The sequence below is a fragment of the Prionailurus bengalensis genome, chromosome F2 (genome assembly GCF_016509475.1).
Source record: "Prionailurus bengalensis isolate Pbe53 chromosome F2, Fcat_Pben_1.1_paternal_pri, whole genome shotgun sequence".
Lineage (NCBI taxonomy): Eukaryota > Metazoa > Chordata > Mammalia > Carnivora > Felidae > Prionailurus > Prionailurus bengalensis.
In genome coordinates, this window is record NC_057353.1 from 82,879,117 (window position 1) to 82,892,779 (window position 13,663).

General features: G+C 57.7%; 1 protein-coding gene across 6 annotated transcripts in view; it reads right to left on the reverse strand.

The window, feature by feature from the left end:
- Nucleotides 1-13,663, reverse strand: part of PLEC (plectin) — a 56,078-nt gene that overhangs the window by 39,684 nt on the left and 2,731 nt on the right. For 2 of the 6 annotated variants that reach the window (XM_043602036.1, XM_043602033.1), the window contains exon 1: nucleotides 13,271-13,412. The exons of 3 other annotated variants lie outside the window; for them this stretch is intronic. In XM_043602036.1, the coding sequence (XP_043457971.1) occupies nucleotides 13,271-13,355 (85 nt within the window). In that variant the 5' untranslated portion in view covers nucleotides 13,356-13,412. Of the gene's footprint in view, nucleotides 1-13,270; nucleotides 13,435-13,663 lie in introns of those variants that run through there. One more of the 6 variants, XM_043602041.1, reaches the window with a different exon arrangement.

A 13,663-nucleotide genomic window follows, 5' to 3' on the forward strand; every position in this document is an offset into this window, starting at 1 on the left:
AGGTGTCTTCAGCCTGCTGCTGCCGAACGTGCCCCAAACAGCAGCCGCAGTGTGGCCTCCGAAGTGGGGAGCAGCCACACGGACCCTGGAAAGGCTCCACAGGACACACTGGGCCTGTTCTTTGGTCCCTTCTCAGAGCAGGCTTCCCAGAGGAAGGGGCAGTGACGTCAGAGCCAAAAGACAGGCTGCCCCTAGCAAGCAAAGGAAGACAGACCACTCGTGCAAAGGCCCAGAGAAAGAGGAGAAGGGTCCGGTCAGCCCCAAAGACTAGAGACGGCCAGAGCAGGGAGAAAGGGGCTGGAAACAGCTGTCGGTGGGTTTCACCAAGCTAGGGAGGTCCCTCAAGCTACCTTGGACAAGGGCCCCGGGGGCAAGAGATATGGGCAGTGAGGAGGAAAGGGCGCAGGTTATCCAGGTCCCATGGGAGAGACGGGAAGGTTCTGTCCCCCCCCTACATCCTCAGCCTTTACCGACCTCGCTGCCCAGGAGGCCTCATCTCCAGGTCCTCAACAGGGCAGATGGCCTGACCCAGCAGCATGGCTCTCTCATGCCCAACTAGGGCCCTAGCAGGTCACCCGGGCCACGGACTCTCACCCCGAACGAGGCCAAACCCTCTTGAAGCTTTCTGCAAATTCCAGGAGGCAGCACACGCCCTCGGGATCCCTGGGACCTGAGCTGAGCCCTAACACCACAACCAGGTGCTCCCTCCTTCCCAGCACCCCCATCTGGAACAAAGCCCTCCTCACGAGTCGCGGAAGATGCCGACAGGCCGAGTCATGGGCCAGGGCCAAGGAAGCACCCCTGCCCCTGCCCCCACGCAACCTCATCTGCCATCTGGATAGTCCTACTGCTCCCAAGACCCCACCCGCCCTCAGCCTGGCACTCCTCCCTACGGTTCCCCAGCTTCAAACCTGCCCCCCACCGCCCCACGGCAGCCTGCCCTGCGGGGGGGGGGGGGGCCCAGCAGGGGATCCAGGCGGTCCCACACAGGTCGTGCCAGCAGAGACCTTCCACTTAGGGTCCCCGACAATCACCCGGCGAAGGCCTGGCCCAGTGAAACCCCACAGACTGTGCCCCGCAAGTGTGAGCACGGGGGCCGTCTCGCCCCACAGCCACGGCCCAGCGTCTGCCTACACCTCGGGAAGCTTCGGGCCGGGGCAGGAGCCAAACGTCCCGCCTGGGAAGCCGCCCCTTGCAGGATGATGACAGCAGGAAGCCAGCCAGGCCAGCCGCTCTGGGAGGCCCCGGGGAAGTCTAGGCCCACTGCAGCAGCAGGCTGGGTGCCCGCCAGGGCTCCCGGACACCCTGGCGAAGGCTTTCGCCTTGGGCCCCGTCCAGCTGTCTCCGTGCAGCCCCGCTCAAGAACAGCATGGTTACCAGGCATCTGCCAGAGACGGCTGTGGGATGCCGGCTCCCACCCCCACGTCCCCCGCTCCGTCATTCTGCCCTCGAATATCTTCCAACGCCGTCCTCGTTCCCACCCCCAGCGCCTCCACCGCTGCACGGGGCCAGGCGAGCACCTCTCTCACCTCTCGGTGGCCCACGCTGCCCCACTTCCAGGACTCTGCCATAGCAGCCAGGCCACTTCTGCACACGGGCCAGGTCCCTCCACAATCCTGCTGCCCACCCCCCCCCCCCACCACCACCTGGGCACCTGGGCGGCTCAGTTGGTTAAGCGTCTGACTTTGGCCCAGGTCATGACCTCACGGCTGGTGGGTTCGAGCCCCGGGTCGGGCTCTGCTGACAGCTCGGAGCCCGGAGCCTGCTTTGGATTCTGTGTCTCCCTCTCTCTCTCTCTATCCCTCCCCCGCTCTCACTCTGTCTCTGTCTCTCAAAAATGAATAAAAAACATTAAAAAAAATTTTTTTAATGTAATAGAAAAAAACCCTTCATTAGCAATGCTAGATATAAACCCCTCTAGAATGAGACAAAAATCAGAACTGAAGCGCAGAACGGCCCCCCAGGCATAAAAACTGGGGCCCACGAAGGGGGGACTCATGCTCCCCCAGCTCACCCCTGCATTCATGCTAACTCCAGATCTCATCACCCCTCCCGCTGGGACAGCCACCTCAGCCCCTCACTCACGGAGCATCAAGGTTCCGTGGTCTGCCTGAAGCCCTACCGTGGCTGCTGGGTGGGGGGAGGGAGGGGCTCTACCGTGGGTGCCGTGGGTGCCATGGGTGCCGTGGGTGACGGGCAGGGAGAGGAGGGAGTCCCCAGGGACTGCAGCAGACTCAAGTGCAGGACCCAGCAAACATCTCAGAAACCCCTTAAACGCTGTGTTAGAACAGAAAACGCCCACCTGCTGCTCCAGCAGGGCAAGCACGTGAGAAGTCTTCCTAGCTTGTCCCCTCCCACCCACACGCAGCCTGGGAGTCACCGTTGCTGGCTTCCTGTTTATTCCTCTCCAGTTTCTTTATGGAAAATCAAGCAAATACAAACACGATTCTTGATTTTTCTCCTTTTAACACAAAAAGTGACACCTCCCGTGTCCTGTCTGATCCTCGGTTTTCCATCAGTCCCCCACCCCACCCCCGGAGGCCTGTCACCCGGGAGGCCCCTCGGGAGCATGGTTCCCAGCGGTGCTCGATCTGATCAGATTGGATGGGATGTGCACCGTCACTGGCTTGGCTCCCACAGCTTTACCAATACAATCCAGAAATCCAAGTTTTTGGATTTTTTGCCAATCTGATAGGTAAAAACTTGTATCTTGGTGCAGACAAGGCTTACATTTTACACACCACTGACCCAGAAATTCTATTTCAAACGAATGTCATAGATACACCCGACAACCCAGCTCCAAAGCCACTTCTTGCAGCAAAAAGCAAAAAATTAAAACAACCGAAAAACCAAAAATAACCCGAATGTTCTCTTAGAGGGCATTAGTTTAAATAGGATGTGGTTACCCTACAAAGGAATATTATGTTACGTGATATTTGTAAATAGATGTTATAGAAAGATGTTCCTGTTGTGACATTAAGTAAAAGAGAAGTTACGTGTGTCTAAAAATACTCTATAATACCAAATTATAAAATCATAAACTAAACCGTACTACAAAATGCTATGCATTTTTTTTTTAAACAACAAGCACAAAATAAAGAGATGTGAAAGTTTTACGATACATCAACCAACACCGGAGGGACACTTGGGGGGAGAGCTTGGAGTGGCGACCCTGAAAAAGGACCTTTTCACGTCTGAACCCCTGGTGCCTACAACCGACTGTGACCTTATTTGGAAATTGGGTCTTTGCAGATGTTACTAAGTGAAGGGTCTCAAGATGAGATCACCCTGGATCACGTGGGTGGGCCCTCGACCCAGTAGCAGGCGTCCTTAAGAGAGACAGAAGAGACCCTAGGAGGAAAAGCCCCAGAAACCAGGCAATGCCAGCAGCCACCAGAAGCTGGAAGAGGTGAGGAAGTCCTCTAGAGCCTCCCAAGAAAGTGTGGCCAACACGCTGACTTTGGACTTCTAACCTCCAGAACAGAGTCGATACATTTCTGGTTCTTAGACCACGTGTTTGTGGTAATTTGCTACGGCAGACACAGGAGACCGGTCAAGGTTTCGTTACGGGGCACGGTGAGCAACACCTAAGAGTGTGGACGAGGCTTCGGAATCGGGCAGTGGACTGAAGAACATGCCGGAAAAAGCCCGGGCTGCGGTGAGCCGCTGGTGGAAACCCAGATGCTGGAGGCGATGCTGGTGGGGACTCAGAAGGAGGAAAGGGACGCGCACTGGAAAGCGGACGAAGGAGACCGCTATGGAACAGCGGCGGGAAACGCGACTGGACGCTGTCCTGCTGCTAGGTGGAGGCCGAACTTGCGAGTGGTGAACTTGGGCCTTTAGCCGAGGAGATTCCCGGGGGAAGCGGGAGGGGTGACCCACCTCCTCTTGCAGCGCATGGGAAAGATCAGAAAGATAGAGAGGAAAGACACAAGTTGTGGAAGGGGCTGTTACGCAAAAAGGGAACCGGCACTGGTGACCCAGGAAGGTCACAACCTGTTCAGGTGGCAGAACGTGTACCTGGTGGGAAGGCGGGCCCTGGAGAGAGTGCCAAGGCCGCGACCACACAGCCCCTGCCGACCAGGTTAGTCGTCTGGCCCCCTGGTCCAGTCAACCGTCTCCGCAGAAGCCGGGAACGGAGAGAGGTCACCCAGAAAAGTCCCGTGGAGAACCCTCTTGTCCGGAGCCACGGATCCCTGTGACACACAAGGTCTGTGAGAATGTTGTAGGAGCAGAAACACCACCAGCTGGGACGGAAGGGGGCAGAGGCAGGATGCAAGGACGGAAGGTGGTTAGCATTCTCATGTGCTCGCAGGTTAGCTCGTGGGCTGCCCCGCAAGGACAAGGAGTAGGGGACCCCAGAGCAGAGGCCAGGGGCGGAGGCCGGACAGCAGAGCATCAAGCCAGAGAGGAGTTTTCTCAGGAATTTGCCCTGTGGGTTCAAACTTGCTGGGGACTGGTCAGCCCTCTATCCCTTTCTATTTCCCCCCTTTTGGAGTGGGGGTGTCTATTCTATGCCAGTCCCACCACTGTCTTCTGGAAGCGTTAAGACTGGCTGGCTAGTTTCACAAATCCACAGACAGACAGACAGGAGTTTTGCCCCAGGGACCATGTCCAGACCCTCACCGATATCGGATCAGATGAATGTAGTCTGTTCGTGACAGACGTGGAATTGGGGGGGGCGGGGGGCACTGGTTTCAATGGTGGTCCCCAAAATACATGTCTACCTCCAAATCCCTAGAGCCCACGAATGTTATCTTACTTGGAAAAGGGGGGGTCTTTGCAGTTATAATTAAGGATCTTGAAATAAGATCGTCCTGGATTACCCAGGGAGGCCCCAAGTGCAAGGACACGTATGCCTACAAGAGGCAGAGGCAGGACACAGGGGAAGGCCATGTTGAAGACGGAGGCAGGTACTGGACAGAGGCCATCACAAGCCAGGGAACGCCAACGGCCACCAGGGTCTGCCCCAGAGCCTCCGAGGGAGCACGGCCCTGCCGATACCTGGATTCTGGACTTGTGGCCTCCAAAGGGTGGGAGAGCAAAGTTCTGTTGTTTCGGGCCACCGGCCACCGGATGCTGGCAACTTACTCCAGCAGCCGCAGGAACCTACCACAGGGCTGTCTGTCCTCGTAAGCAGGCGCGAGTTGCTAAGGAGACAACAGCAAAGCCCACCCACGTCCCTCAGGGCCACCTCGGTGCCTATTCTATAAGCTTTCCCTGCCGCCTTTCGCCTAATAAGGAAGGGGGAAAGGATACGTTTCAAAAGTTCAAAATACACACTCACTTGAAAAACCAAAGAACGGAAAAAAGACATAAGAGACACCTCTTTCTGGTTTCCCACAGCTGCCTCACACCTGCACCCCGCACCCTCCGGGGGGTCCCCCCTAACCCCACCGTCCTGGCCACCAGCCCGTCTGAACCCAGACCCCAGACCAGCTACAGCAGACACCTTCTAGAGTCTTCCTTTCCTGCAGAATTGGTTCCGGATCTGTCCCCGGCCCCGAAGCCACAGCGGGCAGCAGAGCATCCCTCCCATCCTGTCCTTGGCCCCACAACCCCTCTGCCTCAGGACGGCAGTAAAGGTCCCTGCCGAGAGCTGACCACCTGGACAGGACAACCCTTCTGCAGCTAAGCCTGGCCCCAAGCTGTCCTGGAGCAGAAGAGGGGAGGAGAGGAGAGAGAGCAGGCCCCACAGCCTCCTGTCCCACATCTTCTGAGTGGGCATCCTCCTCCCTGCTCACCCCACATGGCCCTCAATGGCAAGGGGTGATCACATTCAGCCCCACACGTGTGGACGGGCCCAGCACCCCACGGTGCCCATGACGCCGAAGGCCACAGATGCCCCTCCGGGCCAAGGCCTCCCCTGCCCCAGGGACCTCAGGCCAGTGCTCGGCCTGCCTCCTCTCTGTCCTGGAGGACGTCCTCCCTCCCACACCGCTGGACATCTTACAGCCCCACATGACCCTTCTTACCCCTCGGCACCTCCAGCCCGATGACATCCCCAAACGGATCTCACCAAGGCCCCCAGTGTCCCTTATCATCAAGTGTTGGGCACTCTTCGGGCCTCATCCTGCTCGAGACCCCTCGCCCAGGCAGCCTTCTGGCTTGTCACCTCTTCCCCGGGGCCCCCAGTATAAGGCTCTGCCCCTGCCCCAGCCCCCGGCTCTGCTTGTCCAGCCCATGCCCCGGGCTCGGAGCATGGGCCTCTTCTCCTCCTTGTGGGGGCCCTGGGGTGCTGTCCCCAGCCTGGCGTCTGCCTCCCAGGGTCCCCGCGTGCTCACTCACCTGCAGCCCGGACGCCCTCGTCCACGCTCCCGTTGTCCCGCCCTCTGGACCTCCGCCCACCAGCACCCCGCCTGCCGCCACCTCAGCACCTCCGCGCCTCTCCTCAGCCACTTGTCTGGGGGCACCCAGGAGTCACCATGCCACCAGGACCCCCACAGGGCTCCGGCTGGGGGCCCGCCTTTTCCTCCCCTCCGTCCCCTCACTTTTAAGCCACGCTTGTCACATAACACAGGTGCAGCAGGACACAGACCTGGCCCTCAGAAAGCTGTCTGGTGGGAAAGGAGATATTTAAAGTCCTCTCTGTCACCCACCAACCCAAGTCCGGACCCTGAGCGTGACACCCCGAGACTCCAGCCCACCTCTCAGCCCAGAGCAAATGCCGACGGATTCAAGAGGTTTCGTTAGAAAACAAAAACAAGGGGCGCCTGGGTGGCTCAGTCGGTTAAGCGGCTGACTTCGGCTCAGGTCGTGATCTCGCGGTCCGTGAGCTCGAGCCCCGCGTCCGGCTCTGTGCTGACAGCTCAGGGCCTGGAGCCTGTTTCGGATTCTGTGTCTCCCTCTCTCTGCCCCTCCCCCGTTCATGCTCTGTCTCTCTCTGTCTCAAAAATAAATAAATGTTAAAAAATAATTTTTTTTAAATAAAAAAATTTTTAAAAAAGAAAACAAAAACAAGCATCAGAACTGGAAGAAACTCTCAACAAATGTTTATGGTTTGTTTGGTTTTTATTTTTTAGAGAGACAGAGCACAAGCAGGGGAGAGGCGCAGAGGGAGAGACAGAAGCCCAAGAAGGCTCCACGCTCAGGGCAGAGCCCGACATGGGGTCGATCCCACGACCCCGGGATCAGGACCTGAGCCAAATCAAGAGTTGGACTCTCAATCAATTGAGCCACCCAGAAACCCTCAGCAAATATATACTTTTTAGTGTTTGTTTATCTTTGAGAGAGAGAAAGAGACAGAGTGTGTGGGGCGGGGGGTGGCGAGAGAGAGGGAGACACAGAATCGGAAGCAGGCTCCCGGCTCCGAGCTGTCAGCACAGGGCCCGACGGGGGGCTCGAACCCACGAACTGTGAGATCATGACCTGAGCCGAAGTCGGATGCTTAACCGACTGAGCTGCCCAGGCGCCCCAAGACTGGTAAGTTTTTAAAGCTGATACGGCTAAAGATACCACAGACAGGATTAAGTAACAATCAACCAAAAATGGTCATGGTGTGAGTTGTCAGGACAGCAACTGGGGGCACCAGGGGGACTTTTAAGAGGCTAACAAGTTGTTTCGTCATGTGCGTGCTGGTCACAAGGCAACTTTGAAATTTAAGTAAGCTTTGTGTGTAAAATTTGCTCGCTTTTCTGCAGGAATGTTACACTTCAATAAAAAGTTTACTTTAAAAACATAACAAACTGGTGAAAAGATTGAAACGTTTAAAAAAAACAAGGAAGTTAATATTCATAATGTGCGAAGAGCTTTTGTAATTCAAAAAGAAACATAAGATCTTACAGAGAAATGAACAATGCTCTTTTTTTCTTTTTTAAACCCTGGATCCCTACCTGCCTCCCTCCTAGATCTGAACAACGGTTTTGAATGGGTGAATAGGTGACTCGTAAAAGAAAAAAAGTGAAAATAGCCAGTAACTAGGAAACAAAACTCACTTTATTTAAGAATCAAAGAATGTGGGGCTCCTGGGTGGCTCAGTCGGTTAAGAGGCCGACTTCGGCTCAGGTCACGATCTCGCTGTCCGTGAGTTCAAGCCCCGCGTCGGGCTCTGTGCTGGCAGCTCAGAGCCTGGAGACTGTTTCAGATTCTGTGTCTCCCTCTCTCTCTGACCCTCCCCCATTCATGCTCTGTCTCTCTCTGTCTCAAAAATAAATAAACGTTAAAAAAAAATTAAAAAAAAAAAAGAATCAAAGAATGCAAATTAAAACAGTTAGGATTTTCTCATCAATCAACTGGCAAGGAATCGGAGGACTAGTTTGTCTTATATCCTGCATTCACCTATGTCAGAGGGCAATCCAGAAATATAATGATTTTTAACGATGAGCCCAAATGTCCACGTAAAGGGACCCGGTAAATAAACTGTGGTATTTCCATGTAATGGAATATTTAGTATCCATTACATTTTTTTAAAAGGGGGGTGGGGCGTTGGGATGGCTCAGTTGGTGAAACCTCCCACTCTTGACTTTGGCTCAGGTTGTCATGTCACGGTTGTTGCGATCGAGCCCCGAGTAGGACTCCTTCACTGAGCACAGAGCCTGCTTGGGATTGTCTCTCCCCCCACCCCTGCCCATCCCTCACTCACTCTTGCCTGTGTGCTCTCTCTCCCTTGCTCTCTGTCACTCTCTCTCTCAAAAATAAACACCAAAAAAAGAAAGAGAAAGCAAGCAAGCAAGCAAGCAAGCAAGCAAGCAAGCATGAGGGGCCAAGACCATTGAATGGAAAAAGAGCAATCTTTTCAACAAATGGTGCTGGGACAACTGGAATCCCCATGTAAAAGATCAAGGTTGGATCTTCACGTCATGCCGTACTCAAAAAGGAATTCAAAACAGACCAAAGACCTAAATGTAAGGGCTAAAATGATCAAAATCTTGAAAGAACACATAGGCATAAATCTTCATGACTTGGGAATACGCAAGAATTTCTTAGAAATGATACCAAAAAGACAAGCGCTAAGAAAAAAATAGGTTAACTAGACTTGCCAGAATTAAAAACTTTTGTGCTTCAAAGGACAAGCACAGGAAAGTCAAAAGATAACCCATAGAATCACACAAGTTTGCAAATCATCTATCCGGGAAGGGACATGTATATAGAATACATAAAGAACACTTACAACTGAACAGTAAAAAGACAAAAACCCAATTTAAAAATGGACAAAGGATCTGGATAGACACGTCTCAAAAGAAGGGACACAAATCACCACTAAGCACAAGAGAAGGGGCTCAACATTATTAGCCACCGGAAAACGTAAATCCCAACCACAACGAGATATCACTTCCACCCGCTACGATCGAATGTCTATAATCTGAGAGGCAGATAATAGTAAGTGTCGGCGAGGACGTGAAGAAATTGGAGACCTCACACGCCGCTCAGGGGGATGCAGAAGGGTACAGCTGGGTTGAAAACAGTCTGGCAGCCCTTCTACCAGTTAAACATAGAATGACCACATGACCCAGCAAGCTCACTCCTTGGGACCTACCCAAGGCAGATGAAAGCATAGGCGTGCACCAACACTTGCACACAAGCGTTCAGGGCAGCATCACTCATAATAACCGACGGTGAAAACAACCCAAACGTCCACCGACTGATGCACAGATAAACAAGGTCTGAGGGGTCCACGCCATTCGGTATCACTCCGCCGAAAAAGGAATGAAGTCCCCTGACATGCTATGACATAGGCGGACCTTGAAAACATGAGGCTAAGTAAAAGAAGCCAGGTGCAAAATGGTTTGATTCCATTTATATGAAATGGCCAACAGAGGCCAATCCATAGATACGGCAAGTGGAGCAGGGTTTGCCAGGGGCTGAGGTGTGAATGTAAGTGTTCTGGAATTGACTATAGTGGTGGTCTCATGAGCCTATTAACACGCTACAAACCATTGATCTCTCTCTCTCTCTCTCTCTCTCTCTCTCTCTCTCTCTCACACACACACACACACACACACACACACACACAGTGAGACTGGGGCCAGACATGTGACTTTAACTGTTTCTCTGTGTACTTCCATAGTGCTTGCTTGTTTTCTTTTCTTTTCTTTCTTTTTCTTTCTTTGTTTTCTTTTCTTTCTTTACTTTTGACAGTGAACACACACCAAAAGTGCTCTCCAAAGCCCAAATAACTGCTAGCCTCCACTCCCTCCAGCTGAGCTCTGGCCCCCAAAGATGCCACCCCATGCTATCACCCCCTCACCCATCCAGCACCCTGCAAATGCTGGCTGAGGGCCCGGGGCTGGTGCCAGGGACACACATAACCCAGCTCAGAGTCCAGGACCGGAAAAGGTGAGACATGTGAGGAAGGTGCCGGGCGTGACGGCAGCCCTGCCAGGGAGCTGGGGAAGCCCCTCCAGCTGAGTCTTAAGAAAGCACAAGACAGGCATTGGGCACGTGGCGCCCCCCTCCCAGTGACCTTCCAGAGCCACCTTCTCCAACCCCCTGCCTGGAGGCCCTGCCCCCATGCTACCCTACGCTCTCCATGCCCTGCCCCTCCCGGGACCGTCACAGCAGCTTTATCGACACCCCAAGGCACCCCAAGTGTCACCCACGCTTGGACCCACGCTGACTCTGTTACCGCCCTGCCCCCAGCCTGACGGGACAAGCCTGAAGTCTCCACCCTGGCTGCCTGGGCCCTCCTGGCTAGCCCCACTCCCCACTCCTTGCCCTGACCCCATGGCCCCCGACCCCCGCACACGCCACTACTGGGGGACTTGGGCCGCTCCTTTACAAACACCCTTACCCCAATCACCTGACCCACCTGGATTCTCCTGCACCCCAAACCGTTCCCACACCCAGCCTCTGAATTGCGGCAGGCCAGGCTGTGGGGAGCTGGGGGTCGGGACCCCTCCACACAGCCCCTCAGCACAGGAGGCTCTCCCATAGGGCCCCCAGAGCTTTCCGGCCATGGGCCCAGCCACTCCTGCCCCACACGGAATCTGCCTCAGACAGAAGGCAGGGAGGATGGGGAGGGGCAAGGGCTCAGGCGGACAGGAAATTGAGAATGTTCTGGGAGGGGCAATGACCATGCAGGGTCACTGCCGGGGATTTCCAGGGGGAGAGCCCAGGAATGAGTGACACGTCCAGGGTAGCGCCTGGGGTGTTGTGGGACTGGGGAGGGAGACTATCCCTGAGGGGAGGGGCTGAGTGGCCACACTCTGGAGGGGCAGATGGGGAAGGAGCAGGGCAGGGGTGGGGCTGGGGAGTGAGTGCCAGCTTGGGGTAGAAATCAGGAGGCAGAAAGAAGCCAGAGCCCTCCCTGGGCCCAGCAGGGACCAGGAGTGCCCGGGCAGGGCTGGGTGGCAGTCCCCCAGGCAGAGACAGCTGGTGCTGTGCCAGGCCCCAGGAGAGGAGGGCTCTGGCCCCCGCCCCACCCACACGTTGGCTGACATCAGGCGCCATGCCTTCCTTCCCTCACTGGGGGAAGCCCTCCACCTCCAGGGACAGGATGGGCCTCAGTCCTCCGTGGTCCAAGGGGCTCACAATGGTCAGGCCTGCGGCCATGGCCCAGCCACCTCTGGCTTCCTCTAGGCTGCTCCTGGCCTTGGCGGTGGCCCTGGCCTGGCCACGGGCATCCCCCTGTCCCTCACCCAGAGGGGCTAAGGAGTCACAGGGGTGCCTCGTATGACGCAGAAGTTCTCCTGACTCCCAGACCTGCACGGACGCCCCCCCGACCCCCGCCTTGCTACCCTACTTTAGCAGTGCTCAGCCCCATGGCACTGGCAGGTCTGCTTCGGGAAGGTGCCCCTGCGCCCACAGGCAAGAGCCAGGCGAGAGTTGCCCTCTGCCCTCTTCACCTCTGTCCACCACATCCAGGATGCGGACACAGACTGAGACAGCCCCGTGTGTCTGACACCAAGCCTGGCGTCCAGGGAGCACGGGCGCTGAGATGGGACCCCCAGGGATCTGTCAGTGCTCACTCCTGGGAGGCAGGCCTCCACCCCAGGGAGCAGAGGGGACACGGCTACTCAGCCCAGGATGCCGCAGACTGATGCCCGGGACAGGCTCTGGAACCGCACGCACCTCTGCGACCTGATCATATCAAGGAAGGTTCTGGAACGGGCCACTATTTATTCTGTGTAGGCATCCTCACCGGAGTGTCCAGTTCATAAACAGTCTGTCCCAGGGTATGCCAGAGAGCTGTGGCCCACGCGGGCCGCTGCTTCCTTGCCCGGGACCTATCCAGGGGGACCCCACCCCCAGCCCAAGGCTAGGCCAGCTGTGGAAGGTGAGAGCAGCGGCCGGCCGGCCCTCTGGGTAACTACCCCCCTCCCTCAGGAGCCCACTGTCACAGGATCACCTCTACCGGCACCAGGCAGACGAGCTGGAGAACCACACAGCACATCCACCTTGCCAGAGATCAAGCAAAGGCCGTGAGGGGAGGGTGGCTGGGCAGGGGTGAGCCCTAGGCCCTGTGAGACCTCTCTCCCTGCCTGGGTGAGGGCAGTGGGTAGAGAGCGAGGCCCTAGCAGGACCTCTCTCCCTGAGCTGCCCTTGGGGTCAGAGCCAGCAAAACCAGCCACGTGGAGCTGGAAACAGCTCTGGTCAGCTCTGCCCACGGCCCCCACCTCGACCCTCTCCAGCCACTCACTCTCAGGGCCCTAAGCCTCTGTGGGCCAGGAGCCAGGGCCACGTTGGTGCCTGCTAGAGCTACCCAGGCAGCTGACCGCAGTGAGGCCCCGGGCAGGTCCAGAGACCCTGGGGAGGGGGGAGGGGGGAGGGGGAGGGGGGAGGGGTTCTGTCAAAGCCACAGAGCCAGTTTCTCTGAGGAGGAAGAGAGGGTTGCTCTGTCTTCCCCAGCCCCCAGCTGCCCCCCGCCCCAGGGGACAGAGAAAGGCTGTGAGGAGCTCCTTGCCAGGGGAGGGTGTCAGCCTAGGTGCTGGCCAGTTTGGGGAGGTGAGGAGAGGCCACAAGTATGTGACCCACTGCCAGGTGTGACGGCCGCCCCCACCCCACGCGGGGGCGGTGCCCTGCCGAGGGGCAGCGGACAGCTCAGCCTGGGCCCACGTGTCTGCTGGCCTCGGACCGGGGACACTGGACACCGGCCCCGCGAGCCCCCGCCCCGGCGCGGCCCACCCCACCGCCCGCGCCGCGAGATGCCCTATTAAGGGCATGACGGCGGGGGCTCCGCCGGGCGCCGCAGCCTGCCTGCGGGTGTCGGGCGGGCCGGGCTCCGGCTGGGCGGCGACCGGACCGGCGGCCGCGGACAAGGGGTCAGAGGCCGGAGGACCCTCCGGGGCCCCGGCCGGACAGCAGGTCGCCCGCGGGGCGCGCGGGGCCCTACCTTTGTACTTCTCCCGCACCTCCTCGTAGGCCTGGATGAAGTCCAGCTCGTCGGGCGGCGGGCCGGGCGGCAGCCGGGCGGCCATCCCCGGGCGCGGGACGCGGCGGCGCAGAGCGGCCTCCAGCCCCGGCGGCCACTGTCCCCGCGGCCGCGCGCCGCTCAAAGGGGCGGCCCCGCCCCGCCCCCGCACCCAGGATGCCCCACGGGCGGGGCGGGGCCGGGCGAGGGGCCCTGGGGCCCGGGCCGCGCCGGGCAGGCTCGGGACCGCGGGGCCACGCGCGTCCCGGGGCGCACGCCCCTCCCCGCCCCCGGCCGGGTCCCGGGCCCCGCGGCCCCTCCCCGCCGGCGACCTCACCTGGCCGCCCGCCCCCCCCCCTCCGGCGCGCCCCTCCC